General features: G+C 38.0%; 1 protein-coding gene across 1 annotated transcript; it reads right to left on the reverse strand.

Annotated features, from left to right (window-relative positions):
• Nucleotides 1-1,054: 1,054 nt before the first annotated feature.
• Nucleotides 1,055-16,352, reverse strand: LOC139723051 (uncharacterized). Its single transcript, XM_071634326.1, has 13 exons — nucleotides 16,099-16,352; nucleotides 15,181-15,377; nucleotides 14,246-14,430; nucleotides 13,415-13,636; nucleotides 12,920-13,031; nucleotides 11,882-12,183; nucleotides 7,779-7,906; nucleotides 6,924-7,076; nucleotides 6,017-6,116; nucleotides 4,929-5,066; nucleotides 3,621-3,819; nucleotides 2,296-2,423; nucleotides 1,055-1,189 (listed from the first exon to the last, which is right to left on the reverse strand). Exons 2-13 carry the CDS (start codon nucleotides 15,302-15,304, stop codon nucleotides 1,091-1,093), a joined length of 1,890 nt encoding a protein of 629 aa, XP_071490427.1. The 5' UTR covers nucleotides 15,305-15,377; nucleotides 16,099-16,352; the 3' UTR covers nucleotides 1,055-1,090.
• Between the last annotated feature and the right edge of the window lie 1,231 nt (nucleotides 16,353-17,583).

Consider the following 17,583-nt stretch of genomic DNA (forward strand, 5'->3'; position numbering starts at 1 on the left):
ACTCCTTCACACTCATTATTTGACATGGTAGACACTTGAAGGAGTGTACACTAACAGACAAACAAAATAACTTGTCACATCTTAGAAGTGTACCTTGTCATTCATTTTTGACAATATCACACAAGATGTGACTTCTGTCAACCCTATTGCACTCATTCTAACTATATATAGTGTACCAGACATCAATACGGAAACGGCTACAACAAACTTTATACTAGCAATACATACTGTACATGGATTAATGATTTTGTCCGCTTGCATTGCAAACTTGCTTATGATTTTCTCAGAGTAGCATATGATTTTCTCAGAGTAGCATATGTTATTATAACATAGTGTAACATAAGCACAATTAAATTAGTACTGAAGCATCTGTATAGACACAATCTGTTTGTCATTCTCTGTCTGAACAGTATAAACACAAATACAAACTCCTCCTGTGTATATGGAGCTTAATTCATACCCCACAAGGACCACGGTCAAATTAAGAAAAGGAAATGGACATACCAGTAGACATAAGAAACTCTTGATTCAACACCTCAACCAAAGCAAAATCTAAATTCAAATTCTAATTTAGATTTTACTTGAACAAGAATTTTATCACAGTTATGTAACCTACTTTTTGTTCATTTAAATTTCGACAACCATCTGTAACTCTGTTTTGACTTTGGCAGCAGAAAATTGCTACAAATGATCGTGATGTTCAATGTGCATGACACTGCATGGCAATCAGCTGATGAACTTCATATAATTTGTCTTGAAATTGATCATGAATAAAACAGGAAGTCCAGCTTTCATGAAAAAAAAAGAAAAAAAGAATACAATCATGCGACCTAGCTAGCTATTTTGATTCTCATTTGATATGATTGTATGGAGAAATGCACTCCACTGCTGAACATTTTCCTTCTAACCCTGGCTTTGTTACATTCGTCATTCCAACCAAAATACCCTTTTTACTTACAGGTAATTGAAAGAAATTTCTTCTTCTTTTCTAAAGAAAGACCAACAACACACATGTAGACACAAATAAGCAAACAAATCTGCATTGCATATACATTGTATTATGAAGAAAGAGAGTGAAATGTGGGTAACCTCAGTCTATACAGTCCCCTATGTGGATGGTGAGGGTATCAAAGTCGGGGAAGGTTTCACCACACTTTGGGCACCAGTTGTCTGTGGTAGCTTGTTGTGGCTGTAGGACAGAAAAGGAAACAGACAAAGACATGCCTTTTCTTAATTAAGATCATGAATTAATTCCAATACTACTGTATACGCCAGATATTTTGCAAGTCAAAATTTTCGCATATCGGTAATTTCCGATGATTTTGCGAGTGGTTAAATTTGCAATCGTGGAGTCCTGTACTAAACGGAGAATTGTACACGCATACGTCGCATCCACATTGGGATCAGAGTCAATATTTTCGCGTGTCTTTCATTTCGCGAGTAGCACCTGACTCGCGAAATTCATGAAAATAAAAACTTCACGAAATATTCGGAGTATACAGTATCTTAATGCAAGGTGATATGGATATCTGAGTCATACTGCCAGATAATCTACAGACTATCGGTCGATGAGAAAGGTTCAACTGAATACAGTAGGCTCTACACAGCTCAAAGTCACAAAAGTCAAATACTGTATAAGCTGTTAATTTTGTGTACAGATATTTTCCCGAATTAGGAGGTCACAGACATTTTCGCGAGATGTTATTTTTTGCAAATCAACACTGAAGCTATCATAAATGCATTGCTACCGTATTGTATGGGAACATTTTCACTTGTTGTTAAATTCGTGATCCAATAGTGATTGCTGAATTTCACGAAAATTACACCCTCGCGAAAATAGCTTATACAGTATCGTTTTATAAGTCACACTTTTATTCCAAAACCCATTCCCTTGTTTTGTTTTGTTTTGTTATTCATCCTGCACCAGTCAATTTTTCTGCAAATAAAAAGTTTTTTTCTTCAGTCCTGAGAGATTTGACCTATACAGCACTGAACCATATAAGAGGAAGGACATGCTATCCAAGCAACCACTATTCATACACTGAAATCAGGATGGGTCCAAAGAGCAAGTAGGAAAACACTCACATATTATATGCACCTCAATGAGCACAAACAATTCCAGTATCAGGGAGGATTTCATTTTTTTTCTTTTTTTTTTAGTAGCTTCCAGCAGACTTGGAAAGACTTGGCAGCTCTGTACTACGTAATCACTACCACATAACAATGAGATAGTCTTCAACACCACTTCTCAATGACTGTAACTAGGGGTAATAATGTTTGGTTCACTGTACTCACCTGTCGTGGAGCTGGAGCGGGGTACATTGGTTCCCTTGGGAAGGGTGCTAGTATCGCCTCCCCTCCCGCTTCATCCTCTCCAGCTGCCTCAAACTGAGGCCTCCTCAACGGCAAATACTCCGTCCGACCTTCGGGGGAGGAAGCAAGGGAAAAAAAAAACTCTCGCTAAAAAGATGTTGCTTCATATCATTGCATGTAATGTCGTTTTTCCTTTGGATGTGCACAATCAATTAGCTCAGCATGTGTGAAATCGCCTCCAATTACAATACAGTATAAGAAAGATTGAGAAGATTGGGGAATTTGGAAAAAAATGGACCAAAATATGATCATTTTGCATGGTATGGGAGAAGTGGTACTGGTGGTAGTGTTGGATGGCAGAGCATGCTCACAATGATTTTCAAGGCAGTAACTCTCAGGTTTGAATTTCCTCTTGGGTTAGTTCTTTCTCATTCACACTAAATGTAACTAAACAAACAACTCGCCCCCAAAACAAAAACAACACACACACTCACATACACACACACACACACACACACACAGACACACACACATTCTGCACTTTCATATTTTTTTATGTAACAGCCCCCCCCCCCCAAAAAAAAGGAAAAATACCACATTTAGGGTACATTGTGATTACACTGGAAAAGAATAGTTGCTAAACACAATTCTCCCACAAAACTCCACCGAACACTAACTGCTTTCTTGAGACAAGTCAACAGAACACATGCATCCCTAAAAATATGCCCTCATAATCATCAAGCACTTTTGATCATTGTTAACAGAAGCTTGCCATGTTGTATGCAAAACATATGTGGATTTCAGAATCTTGTCCATAACATGCTAAATTTGGCATAAGCTGCATTTTGTTACACTTTTAACATTGCAAATAGCTTCTTTAGTGAGCCGTACAAGGCTGTCCACCATAGGTGAAATTGATAACTCATGCATTACTTTGTTTACAAGTTATCTACAACCAAGTAGGCCATATCCAGTGCATCAAGAAGCATGACAAGTTAAAAAAACAACAACAACAACAAAATGAGAGAGAAATCAAATAAGGTAAAATGAGGAATGTTCGTATGCATTTTAATTTTGCGAAATTTCTTGAGAGTCAAAATTCATGAAACTAAAATGCAGGCAAAAGTTCTTGTCTACACTATATGCCTTTAATGCCAGTGACAATTTCCGACAATTTCGTGCCGCGAAAAAAGGTCGTCGGCTCCCATCCGTGAAAGTTTCAAGCCATGACCATATCTTGCTTTACACTACATGTACAAAGGAAAATGAAAGAATGAAGAAGTGAACGAATCAAATGCTGCCCTCACCTGATCTGTCGTACATTGGGGTCTCCTGTTGGTACCTGGTCTGCTGTAGTTGCTGACGATGGTAATACTGGAGATCCTCCTCAATGTTCTTCTTCTCCCTAGAAAGCTCGTCAATCCTCCCAAGGAGCCGTTGCTTCTCTGTATGCATCACCTCCCTAGCTCTCCTCTCCTCCTGGAAGTCTCGCTGACACACCTCCGTCTGAATGGAACATGAATATGCAACAGTGCTCTTCAACAATGCTTATTGACATTGCATACAGTGAGATCACATCATGAATATGCAACAGTGCTCTTCAACAATGCTTATTGACATTGCATACAGTGAGATCACATCATGAATATGCAACAGTGCTCTTCAACAATGCTTATTGACATTGCATACAGTGAGATCACATCATGAATATGCAACAGTGCTCTTCAACAATGCTTATTGACATTGCATACAGTGAGATCACCTCATGAATATGCAACAGTGCTCTTCAACAATGCTTATTGACATTGCATACAGTGAGATCACATCATGAATATGCAACAGTGCTCTTCAACAATGCTTATTGACCAATTCGGGTTCGTTGAGGGCAGCAGACATTTTACGGCACAGGGCGCAGCCATAGTGGGTGTATCAGCCGACCCCCCCTGCTCTCCCCCACCCCGGGGCAACATGTTTATCACGCACTTGTAACAAAGGTTCGCGCACTAAGCAAGCATTCGCGCATTCAGTACGAGACGCCTATTGGCTAAAGCAGTTTTTCATTCTGCGCGCGTGCTAATGTAGGGAGAGGGGTGGGGGAGTGCGGAGGGGGGGTCGGCTGATACACCCACTATGGCTGCGCCCATGCCAAAAATACACATAGCGCGTCACAGAATCGGTCAATTGGTGCTGCACACAGAGAGAATACATCATGAATATGCAACAGTGCTCTTCAACAATGCTTATTCATGCTGCATACAGTGAGATCACCTCATGAATATGCAACAGTGCTCTCCAACAATGTTTATTGGTGTTGCATATAGTGAGATCACATCACGAATATGCAACATTATCAAACGTAAGATGCACAGAAAGGGTTGATAGTGAATAAGAGAAAAAGGCAGAATTCATTGACCTGGCCAGGCCTAGAGTCCTGTTTCACTCACTAACCTACTTTTAATGACAGGGATACTCAAGAGTTTTGCCTGTTTCTGTCTTCTTCTTTTTTTTTCCTCTACCTGTTAGGCATATTTGTAGAGCTCATCTGAGCTACTTTATCACACCTCATATCACACATAGACATGGTTTTACATGAGAAGGACTGATGCAATTCTAACCTGTGTTTTCCAGATGTGAATTTCACCCTTTAACTTTGTGACCTCTTTCTCGAAATTCTTCTTCTCCTGATCCTTGGCATGGATCGCCTCCTCCGCTGATAAGATCTCAGCCAGATGTCTGTCTTCCTTTTCCTGGTACTGGTACATTGATAGAAGAAAAACAAAAGAAAATCAAACATAGCATCTTTAGAATGACAAATTTGCCTACTCAAACAGCCTATAATGCCAATTTGCATACACGTTAAACACTCAGTTTTGTCCGAAGTGTAGCATGTTGGCTGAACAATTCATCCACTGGCACGATTTCTTAACTAATCTGCAAAAACATCCAGCCACTAATTGTAATGTGCATGGATGAATGTTGTCTTCCTTTAAAATGCCATTACTGTAAAAGTAATGGCAAGCAAGCATGAAAATAAAAGCACACAAATATTTTTGCTTGAGAATACAGTCCAGTAATTAATGTTCTGATTCTGTGGAATCAAAAAATGCAAAATTCATCTTACTCTGCTGGGCACAAACCCCCCCCCCCCCCAAAAAAAAAAAAAAAAAAAAAAAAAAATTACTCACACAAAAATATCCACTGTTACAGTACATCACAATGGCCTTCGTTCAAGGACTACTGCATTGTCATACCCGAGTGTATTAAAGCAAAATTTGTTGGGGAGCAACCCGAGTACTGATAGACGGGCTCAACAAAGTTATGGCAAGGTGCATACATACTCAGGGTGACATAGCTGAACAGGCCAATACATTTTGAACGATGGTTTGGGGTAAAAAAAAAAAAAAAAAGTAAAATTATACTCTACGAAAAAACTGAAGGAACACAAGAAAGGATTAAATAGCACCTCCTTAAAAAGTTGGATATAAGTAACAAAATGTGTTTCACAAAGTTTGCCAAGAACTTTGATCAGTATGTAATGTATAGCCTCCATTATATGAAGGCAGTTTTGTTGGCTGTTCCATGTTGTCTCCTGCATTTGGAAGAAAAGGTACCTACAGAGATGTCCCATATGACCCACTGTCATTACTCGCCATATTAATTGATTTAAAGTCATTGAAATGAAATGCAGTGTCATTCATCTTACCAGTCGTTCCACATCCTTCAATTTGCTGTGGTCTGCTTGGATCTCTCTGTATCGGGACTGTAGAGTGGCCATGTCATCTTTACATTTGTCATACTGCAGTCTACAATAGAGAGAGGAGCAATTGCACTCTTCTTTACCAATATTTTAAGGGTATATATCTCTTCATGATGGATAATTTAAAGGTCTTTTCACTGTATTGGAGTTCAAAATGATTCACTTCACCTCAGTGCATGTATTCTTTATGGTCTCAAATACCACTTTTTATACGATGCTAAGAGAAACTCGGAGAGATAATTTTCACGGGACAAAATGTCCAACATTGTCTAGTAATTTATGAACTTTCATCAGAATAATGTTATGCAAAGTTATGGAGGTACAAGTAATTGTCTCATCCAGCCCTGCTCATCAAAACCACAAGACAAAAAGTTGTACAAAGTGTGGCAAATTACATAGTTCAAGCAAAACACATCAATAAACATTGTTGAGCTGAAGAATTCATTTACTGGCAAAGATTAACTAGTGTTCTTTGGCAATCATTCAAATTACTGTTTATGTTTTGTTTTGTTGTTTTTGTCTCATTTCAATTCAAATCAAATCAAATTTTATGTTCAATATCACATAAATTCTTTCAAATGAAATAATCAAACAAAATTCAATGCAATACAAAATATATGAAAAATGTATTCAAAAGCAGAAGATAAAATAAAGAAGAGACCACCCCATATCAAGCTGATTTGAATTAAATTTCTGTTTTGATCCTGTGACACTGTGTAGGTAAAGTACATCATTGTTCACAAAGCCTATCAAAAGCAGGCAAACACTATCTTGCACTCAGAGTCACATCTCAGCAGTCTGAAAGAACAACCAAAACCCAACAATGAGATTTCTCATGAAAGTATGAGCTCACTTTTCATGCATTGCCTTCTGCTTCTCAGCTAGATACATGGTTTCTTTCCTCTTCAGCTCTAAGTGGACGGTCTCGATGTAGCTCTGGGCCTCAATTCTTGCTTTCTTCAGCTCCTCGTGGTATGTAGCCACCTTTACTTGCAAACTTTCATTTCTGTTGACAGATTCAAAAAATATGGGTTATCAGATCACTCCTTGCAAAATCTTCCTACACCAGTGGAATCACAACATGGTGCATTACTTGACTGAAGATAACCTAATATTCAAACCAATGTTACTTGTAATGGTTCCACCTCGTACAGCTTTTCACAATACTTTTGACACGAATTATACAAATATACTAAAATACAATGAACATTTTCACACTGGATCTAGTGGTATATCTAATCATTGAGAGTGGTATCAATTTAATTTTTATTGGAGGGGTGAAGTTTTGATGATATGGAGCACAAGAGCTAAATGAATGCATTAAACCCACACTGTCCTTTGTTTGCTAGTTGGCACACCCTCTAGGGTGCTTCCTTTGTTGATTGGCTCAGGTGTCTGGAAACAAATTGCCAATGAATAGAGATTACCTACTCCCAACTCATCTCTATTTTGTCACCATGGCTTTCTTCTTAGACGGAAGCACATTGCTACACCTGAATGGGCTTATACCTTTTACAACTAGGTCAAATCTGAAGGGACTGCTGAATCCTGATGAAAAAGCTTGGCAAAATAAATGCCTGAGCACATAAAAAGTTATGTATACGTTTTAGGGGAATGAGAGTTTGATATTTATTTTTTTCATATGCCAGTTTAAACTAAAAAAAAAAGGTAGTTGTAGAAGATAGTGATGGTTCATCTGCCAGCTTACAATTGGGTCTGAAGTTTGTTTTGTCTCTTCTCCTCCTCCAGATATCTCTCTTTCTGCTCCAGCTCCATCACAAGACTCGTCACTTGCTGCTTCAGCTCGTTGCTGGCGCTGTGATAGCGTGGCTCCTCCTGGTTAGTATAGACACAGATTAATTTTCTCTTCATTAATTTTTGGAGTAGTGGGTCAATTTCCAACAGAAAGCACCATGATCCTTTTTCTTTTCTTTCAAGAATATTCAATGCTCAAGAATCAAGTTTAATTCAATTCATCTCAAAAATAATAATCTTTGACAAGGACAAAAAAAAAAGAATTATCACATACTGTAAAAGTGGACATTTTCACGGTGTTAAAATTTTCACGCATTTCGCACAACCAGAAACTAGCACGAAAATAAAAACACACGAATATTTTTGCTTGCCATATGTTCTCGTGCATGATGTCTTGATTCCGCGGAATTAACAACACGCGAAACTCTTCTTACCCGGCCAAGCGCAAAAAATTAGTCGCGAGAAAATATCCACTTTTACAGTAAATGACATACATATTCTACATAATTGTTACAAACAAGTACTAGTATTTGAAATATGTGACATAACATTTATCATCTTTAGAGCAAATACACCAATTCTATGCTGAACCTACACAAAAACAATGAATAATCAACTAATCATTGAGCCTACATACATTTGAACAACTCAATGACATTCTAATTACAGCAATCACATTAGATGTGATGTGAACATGTTCAATGTAGTGTCTCTCAATTGCAGAACATTTGAGCAATCTCAGACAGAAATGGGAGTACTTGGACAGCACTTGGTTAGACATGTAACAGCATGCCATCTAAGGTTGTAGATATAGGTTTATTACATTATTTAGACCCTTTGATCTTTGAAAGACAAACTAGAAAAAGAAAGAGCATTCAATGAAAAAAAAAAGCAAAGCTAAGGGAATGCTTACAATTGTCATCACTAATTACAACAACAAAAATGAAAAATGAAAACTGTCAACATGTCTATATCTATTTGCATATTCATGATATTCTCAATATGAGTATGGTTCGTAGTTATTAATTGGAATGCTTATGGGCAATTCCGCAGTTAGAGGGACATGACCATAAAATTTCGATTTGGTTTTTTCCTTGATTTTTGTGTTTGACTTCAGAAAAAAACACATTGATAATTCAGGAAAAACTATTTTTCAGGGTATCTTGATAGTTTTAGGTATTGAATTCATCAATTTTGAACAAGTAATCTTTCAGATTGAATTTCATCAGCAAAATCTCCATAATGGCAAAGAAGATAGCTAGTCCAGCTAAATGCCATTTTCTAGCCACAAATATTGAATTCATAGAGGCAATGCAGTGCTTCCATGGATAGATTAAGTAAAATCGACTTACATGTCTTCGAAATGCAAACATGTTTGCATTTCCCCAGCCATCGGACAGTCATGTAACGTTACTAACCAAAAAGTGAAATTATTTACCTCCAGAAAGTATAAAGTGTCTATGAATGATAATATTTCAATTTTTCCTGCCGTGTCCAATGACTAATTGAAATATAAAAATAAGTATTACTAATGATTATAGAAGTTAGAAATAACAGCAGTCAAAATGTGTAACGTTACTAACCACGTAACGTTACTAACCACAGCCTGTGTGTATTGTAATGTTACTAACCATGAAATAAGTGAATAAGACTCAAATGGACAGGTCTTGGTCTGGCAAAATTTTGCCTGATGATAGAGCCAGATGTCAACTATGAGATTACGTGGTGATACAATTTTAGAAAAATTTTGTCTTTTTTTTTTAGTAAATTAATTATGCAAATTTATGCAAGAAATCATATTTTCACCTATAACTCCATAAAAAAGACTGAAGGATTGCTAAATTTTTGTGTAAGAGTTCCTCAAGATACATCAAACAATTTTCTTGCAAAAATACCAAAATCAAAATGAGTTTCTTTTGTTTTTATTGTTTTGTTAATTTCTTATGTATTTTAATGTTTTATTACCTTTGTTTTCTATTGTTTGTTTTTTGCCAAAATCTGTTGCAGGCTCTTTTTCAAGCTTATCTACATTAGAATTGATTGATTTCACTGGTCAAAGGTTGAAATAGTCTAATTGATATCAAATAACAAAAAAAAAAGCACAATTTGCATGGGATTTGCACACGATATCATGAATTTGAGCTGTTTTCAGGTCGACATGCATTTATGCAAACATTACGTAACTGCAGAACGGTGTACCCGTACGTCGCAAATTTGGTCTCAAAATATGCGGGAGACTTCAATGAAAAAAGTCATGAAACGATGCGGCAAAATCTTTGCGCGTTGCGGAATCGTGGCGGGAAATGTTGGGGGGGGGGGCATCTGCAACATTCACATCACTAAGAGAAGGCTCACAAGGTGCACATTGAGCGAATGTTGTTGTTGTTTTTTTGTTTGTTTTTTTTTGGGGGGGGGGGGGGTTTATTGCCACTTTGCATGGGAAGGGACAATTGATGGAATCTGTGGGCCAGCAGAGCATTTTGTTTGGAAAGTAGTGTTAAAAACAATTGAGGCCGTCACTTCAAATTTTCTCTCCCAATTTGAAATTATCATACAATGGTTTGTCGGGTATATTACACTTCAGGTACAGCAAACAGACTTTTGTTTTCAGAACAATGCAGAGATTAGACATTCAAACTGGTCTAAAAGAAAAAAAATACATGTCTCTAGACTTGAATAAACATGAATTCAACTAATACACTGTATAGTTATACACTATTATTTGAATTAATGTACTTTCACAATAATATAAAACATTGCATAGTGCTGGATTCCTATTGTGCAATGACTACGCACATCACAATTGGCCATACACTGTACATACTACATACTGGTACCTTTAATAGTTTTTGCTCTTTGATTTCTTTCCCCTTTATTAAAGGTACTCTTGATAAGGAACACGTTAACTGTTTTGCTCAATAAAACAGGCTGCTTTTGTGAATTACTGTGAGTCATGATGAACAGTGATTGGCAAAGTTATGAAACTGGATATCACTTGACCTAGTCTTTAAAAGTGGTATTTTCTTTAGTTTGTAATTTATGCAAACTTTTTTCCTAGTCTTTTTTAACATGTACAAGTACTATGGTACTATACTGCATGAGTTTGATGGTTGAAATAAGAGTTTCATATCTTATCTGATGTTTCTTAGCTTTAACTTTGCATTCTCATGAGGAAACATGTAATGATTTGAGGTACCACACAATTCTGTAATCACTGGACAAACCGTAACGTTACTAACCGTAACGTTACTAACCATGATTTTTGTACTTAATTTTCAAACAAAGTTATAAGGAGAAAGGATATTTGGGGTAGATATTGCCCTTAAAGCTAGAAATGAAAAATAAGTGTTGATATATTTCAAGCTATACCAGTTTTAGCAAACTTTTCGTTCAAAGGTGCTCATCAATTTTTTATGTCCTTTTTTTGTAACTTTACTAACCGGCATTAAAAGCAGACCTTTCTTCTAAAATAAGTCATGAAATGATTTCATTCTTTGCTCTGCTCTAGGTCTACACTAGAATGATCTCTGGTGACATTAATGAGACTTCACATCCACAGATAGAGAAATGAGTCTAATCTAAATCATGAGAATGTCCCTCAAATGTAACGTTACTAACCGCGGAATTGCCCTTATACGTCTCATTTCAAATGAATCGAAAAGTTAAATCTCCAGAAACCCAGCCTGGCCTGTAGGTGGTAAAGCCACTTTATAATTGCAGTAGTAGAAGAAAATATTGTGCATTACTATGATGACAGTCTACAACATCATGATAGTGGTGTTATCTAACAGCAAGCTTTAAATTCAATGCAGCATTGCTTAGCCATAATAATTTCACTGATGGCTTGGGTTTGTGAAGTTCTTGATTAAGATACCTGATTCTACAGCAAGGACAGCTTTATTAACCCATTGAGGACGGACTGAGTTTGCTATAACACGCATTTCCCATAGCCACCTGCCCGAGTATACTCAGGACTCGTCCTCAACGGGTTAAATCCAACCATCACCCTTTACTGGTGTGATAAAATTGCCTGAGAAAATCATGCCTTTCACTCACATCAAATGCATGTCTTTGGTGCTTGTCCGCCGCGAGGAGAGTAAGCTCATCAAGTTTGGCCATCAGCTCTCTCTTCTCCTGCTCGTACCTCTTGCTGTCTTCCTGCCGCTGCTTCTCCATCGCCGCGGCAACGTTCTGCTGGGTTCCCCGGAGGGTGCCGAGCTCCCGCTGGAGGGCGGTGATCTGGCCCTGGAGCTCGGCGTTGCGCTCCTCTTCTCGGTGCAGGCTGCGGTCCTTCTCATCAACCTGTTGCTTCAGACTCATGAGCAGAGCCTGAAGTGACCTGCTGTATGCTTGCTGACCTGAAGAGTATACAGCCAGAAGAAAAACAACTATCAGGCATTGCAACAATGCATGGAATATGTTTCTGTGTGCATTATGTATCATCTATCATTGGATAATGTTTCAATACAGTCAAATCTGCCTTAGTGGCCACCTGTCTATAGCGGCCACCAGCTGTATGCGGCCACTGAAAAATCCCCCCCGGAGAGAAAAAGCCCTGTCAAAGACCCTGTGTATAGCGGCCACCTGTCTAACACAGCTAGCGGTTACAAATTTTGTCTCCCGAGGTACATTTTAACCTTTCTATAGCGGCCATCGGGAGCAACAACAGACTCACACGGAGCAGCTGCTACAGCGGAGCCGACAATTCAGCGCGTTTTCTGCTTTGTAGCCGTACCAGTCATTCATGGGTAACGTTCAGTAATTGCCACTACTGCATTCATCACTCATTCAGACATAATAATGGACAAGTGCAAAGCTTTAGTTCACGATTGTACACATGCTCCTGTGCAACAACTTGATCAATACCGGCATTGTTCAATGCATGAAACACACGTGTGCATGTATATGATACACATACATAATTTATACATGTTAAGTATAATCTCTTGGTATAGACGAGGGCACCTGGCATCAATTCATGGAGAATTAAGTGACTACATCAAACTCACTTCTGAGCCACAACACTGACTAAAACTGGGAATACTGAGAATTATGTACCAGACTGGTTAGACAAGTTTAACTGATACACCTTACCTGTGGGAGAGACGGGTGACATCACTTTGGGTTTGGTTTGCTGGTCAGTTTTGGGCTGACCATCATCACCCTTCTCATCTGCTTGTCCGATATCTTGACCGGTTTGCTCCTCCTACTGCACCTTCAGACTGGTGAATCAAGAGATTCAGATTCATTTCAAGTGTATTGAGTTCCATGACTGAACCAAATTTTCAAGTCAGATTTAGACACTTTTTTTTTTCCCAACTTTTAGTATTTCTCACAAAGTGCTATACATGTGATCAAAGGGAGGAATGTGGCTGTCATCGCAATGATCTTAGAATAATTATTTCCATTAGCTTGTATAATCACCACAAATAGAAAATAAAACAGGATATGCATCTTTGCAAACATATTTGTGTGCATAAGTAAAAAACAGACTTAATGTAAGGACAGAAAAATTTATCTCCCCATTGATTTGAAATGGTAATCTCTCAATCTATGAAATAAGTTATCCATTAATATGATGCCTCTTACCTGAACTGGGTCACATGTTCCCAGCAACTCCTTTGCAGCCTTCAAGTGTCCCAAGAGTAGCTTCAACAGGTTGCTTATCCGAGCCTCATGAGTGCCACCTCGGAGTTGCTCGTAAACATCCTCCATGGCCGTTATTTTTCCCTTCACAGCCTCCAAGACTGCCCTCTGCTTCTCACTTTCACCGGGCTGTACTGGGGACTTTCCCTTCCTTAGGTCATCCAGCTGAGGAGGAGCAGATTATTGAAAGCACATGAGAGATGAAATGAATGAATGGATAGGTATAGTTACATTAAATGGTCTACATAAATAGAGATCTGTGATTGGTCATTGTGTGCTCAAAAAATCACCAATATTCATTTTTCTCCCAAGAGAAATGTTCTTCAGACCTGTCCCTGATATGCACTCACTGTAATTAAGAGTAATACATTTTGGCATGTCACTTCAAAAAATGCCCAAACATACGAAGAAAATGAAAATTATAGGATTTTTTGTTGTACAAAACAAAACAAAGAGCTGCTCAGTACCAAGATATTAACAAGTTTGTCCATTTTTCTTACTTCCTGAACTTTCAAAGTCCATATCTTGCTTATGTATCTCAGATTTTCCCTGATTTGCTTTTTTTGATTTTTTGTGTTCATTCAAAGATGGAATGTCCCTTTAAAAAGACCTACCTTTGCATTCTTGTGGTTTTACTCTACTTATTAAGATTTACTAGTACATGGGGTGGAATCGCACTTTTAGGGCTTGAATTGCATAATACCTGTAAATTTGTGGTAGCCCCAGTGCAACAATAAAACAACAGAATACTGCGTACAATACCCAATGGCTTACCTGCTGTACAAGTTCTTGGTTCTTGCTCTGCAAGTCAGCAATCTTGTTACGCTGAGCGACAGAACTGGCTTTGGACAGCTTATACAGACCGATATAGCGCTCAGTAATCTGTTTGTTAGTGTGCTTCATGATCTCCATTTCTTGCATCTTTTGTTTCATCGAACTTGTACAAGCTGCTAGCTGGGCTATAGGTAGAAGAATTAAAGAGAAAAACTACTTGTAATAATTCATTGTATTAACCGCAAATCTCTCACTTTCTAACCAACAATAAGCATTTAACCCAACGAGGATGAGTCCTAAGCATACTCGGGCAGGTCTCTACGGGAACTGCGTGTTATAGCAAAATCAGCCTGTCCTTAACAGATTTATATATTTGGGGTGAAATCTCAACAAATGGCACACACTCTAATTGAAGGCCAAACATTACAATATTCTACATGAAGAGGAGAACTTTATCTTTTTAAAAAAAGCATGAGATTGATGGTACTCCCCTATAAAACAGCTCAAAATCTCTGTTCTAGTCCTGCTCAAATATATTCTGTAGTTACTAGATTCAATCTATCCTCTTCTATTAAATGTTTCAGTAGGCCTATTCATCCTCAAAAAGTATGCAATCATGCCATACCCTGGTCAATGACAGAATCCTCCACAATTACCTCATTTAAAGAGCAATTTACAACTGATTCCATAAAATGTAATAAATCTGTAGTTCTGTAGATTTCGGTATTGTATTTGCTAATAATGTGTTATAACTGCTATTCCGTAATCTTGACATTGTGATCAATACTCATTGTGAACAGTATCTATCAAATACCAATCAACATTTTTATTATCATTACTACTGATACTACACTATTATCACTGAGGAATCATCAAATATCATCATATAAATAACCTCGTGAATAGACCATGAGATTGGTTGAGCTCTATTTTACCTCTGAGCTGGTCATTGTCAGTCATTGCTATCCTCAGCTCTGTCTTCAGGTCGTCCGAGTTCATCATGGTGTTGAGGCCACCACTCTGTATCATGTGTGGATTGATGAGTTTGTCATCAGCCATTGTTGCAGTCTCTCCACTACTTCCGTCGTGATAGTATATCCCGTCTTGAAATATCCTTCACAAAGGTTTGTACCTGTTCCAAGAGAAAAGAAGTACTTTTGTAAGAATATATGTATAAAGCATCTTAGTGCAGGTTAACCTACATTGTACGCTACATACTTATAATTATACACTCACTGTCACTGACAGTTTTAACCTGTTGCCTACTGGAACCGGGTGGGCCCTGTACAAAGTCTATGGGGATTTTTTAATCTCGTTGTGAACGGGTTTATACTATAGGCCGTAACTAAGATTAATATCTTCACATTGTTGAATTCGCCAATAAGCCTACTAACATTTAAATCAACGATTATGATAGTGTTAGCAGCACCTGACTCGCGAAATTCGAGAATATAAAGCCCCCGCCGAGCGGAATTCCTGGAATTAGTACGAGAAGTCATTCGACGTAGCCTCTGCCTTTCTAATCAATGTTACTACAATGTATGTTAGACATAAACTACACCTTACATCATGTACAGGGGCTACAGCCTCCAGGCTACAGCACTCAGCAGCTAGGTATGAGTCAATATCTAGTAGAGTCTATTTTAGTATTTATGTACAGTACAGTGTCAGTAGAACATCACAATAACGCAAACATATACAGTGGTCATCTAGTAAATTATAGTTCGTACGATTGTCATGAAGTAAATTTGTGTAGCAACCTTAACCAACGTTTACAAAATACAGGTGCAGGACATTCGTATACTCATGCACGAGCAATGCAATGCAACATTCAACAACGCCCAGCGCCTTACCACACACTTGTCGATGGTCACTGGACACTGCGATAATGGATAATGCACTGATATGATCCGGATTAGCAACGCCAACAACACACAGCAAATGACATATTGGCGATACTAGAACGAAGACAGGGCCAATGTATGTTTATATCACTCGTCACAATTTTTAGAGAGGGTCAGGCGTAGAAAGGTATAAATTTTGCTGTATTCAATTCAGCGGCGAGACCAGTAACACACAAAATGAAAAGTTCAGAGACCAAGGAAGAATCTTGTTGACCTGCAGCTGCAAGACTTCCTAAAATGTCCAATAGTGTCTGATTAATATGTTTAAGAATATCATTAATAGACACATTATTAATTTTAGATAAAACAATAAATATTTTTATGTCTAATTTATTTTTTACTAATCGTTGAATTTAATTATTTGAAGGTTATGATAATTTTTTAAATCAATAAAGTAGTCTGTACTGATTGGCAACAAAATTTGGGAATTCCCCGATCGTCGTGAAGCTGAGCTAACTCGGGTAATTTCGTTTGCCGTTGACTCACAATATTGCATGGTTGCACTTTGTACTGGGTTTGAAACTAACAGACAAGGGGCTTTCGGCAGTTGCGTATTGCGAAATATCCGATCACTCATATCGAGTGAGCCTGTGTGTAATATAGCCAAGGAGATTGAAGAGCTGGAGTTCCGAATTGGCTGTAATCGAGTAACAGCAGGGTGTCACGGGATGCACAAAATGATATTCCAGTGGTGAAATTGTGTTGTAGATGATAGAGGGGTTTACACTAGTATCCGCCGTCTTACTGAGCACGTGAGAAGAATACAGTCAGGGCTGCCAACTCTCACTCATTGAGAGTGAGACTCACTCATTTTGGTCCTTTCTCACTCTAAAACTTTATTTTATTTGCATGCATTTCTATTGATCTCACTCATTTTGACTCCTAAATTACAGCATTGGCCTATGGGAGTCTCACTCTCAACTAGTTTCCAATGTTGGCAGCCTTGGAAGATTCATTTCCAACCTCTGTCGGGTATATATTCGTGCTTGCTTATTCGTTGAATTGAATTAAATTCCACATATTTACAGAACATAATAAAAGAAAATAGTCAATCCCGTGGAGAAACATGCGAAAAAGTAAATCAGAGCTAGTGCAAGTGTTTGACGCCGTACCCATCTGGAAAGCCGGTTCTATCATTTTCCGATTAGTTCTGACAAACGAAATCTTCGAGTGATACGTTCATCACTATTCATTATAAATCATAGGTCAGTTAATATACTCGGACATATGCCCTTAATTTTGATATTTATTCCTTCAATATTTGCGCAATTTCTATTCGTGCATCCCCGTAGTCTAATTTTCCATTATATGTCGCTCATGTCTAGAACAGCAAATGGTTTGTTACTCTCGTAAAGCCATAATATATTTTTCTTATACAGACTGAGAGTGGCAGGTGAAAATGCGATGAGACATGGATCAGTTGTCTTCCTATCT

The sequence above is a fragment of the Diadema antillarum genome, unplaced genomic scaffold (genome assembly GCF_040938485.1).
Source record: "Diadema antillarum isolate AM-2024a unplaced genomic scaffold, OU_Dant_1.0 scf00000180, whole genome shotgun sequence".
NCBI classification, from domain to species: domain Eukaryota; kingdom Metazoa; phylum Echinodermata; class Echinoidea; order Diadematoida; family Diadematidae; genus Diadema; species Diadema antillarum.

Excerpts from the sequence above, each read along its gene's own strand:
- LOC139723051 (XM_071634326.1), bottom strand. The coding sequence starts at position 15,304 with ATGGCTGATGACAAACTCATCAATCCACACATGATACAGAGTGGTGGC. Across the intron at positions 13,637-14,245 it reads ACCAAGAACTTGTACAGCAG|CTGGATGACCTAAGGAAGGG; the intron begins GTAAGCCATTGG and ends GCTCCTCCTCAG. Across the intron at positions 7,907-11,881 it reads ACCAAAGACATGCATTTGAT|GAGGAGCCACGCTATCACAG; the intron begins GTGAGTGAAAGG and ends TATACTAACCAG.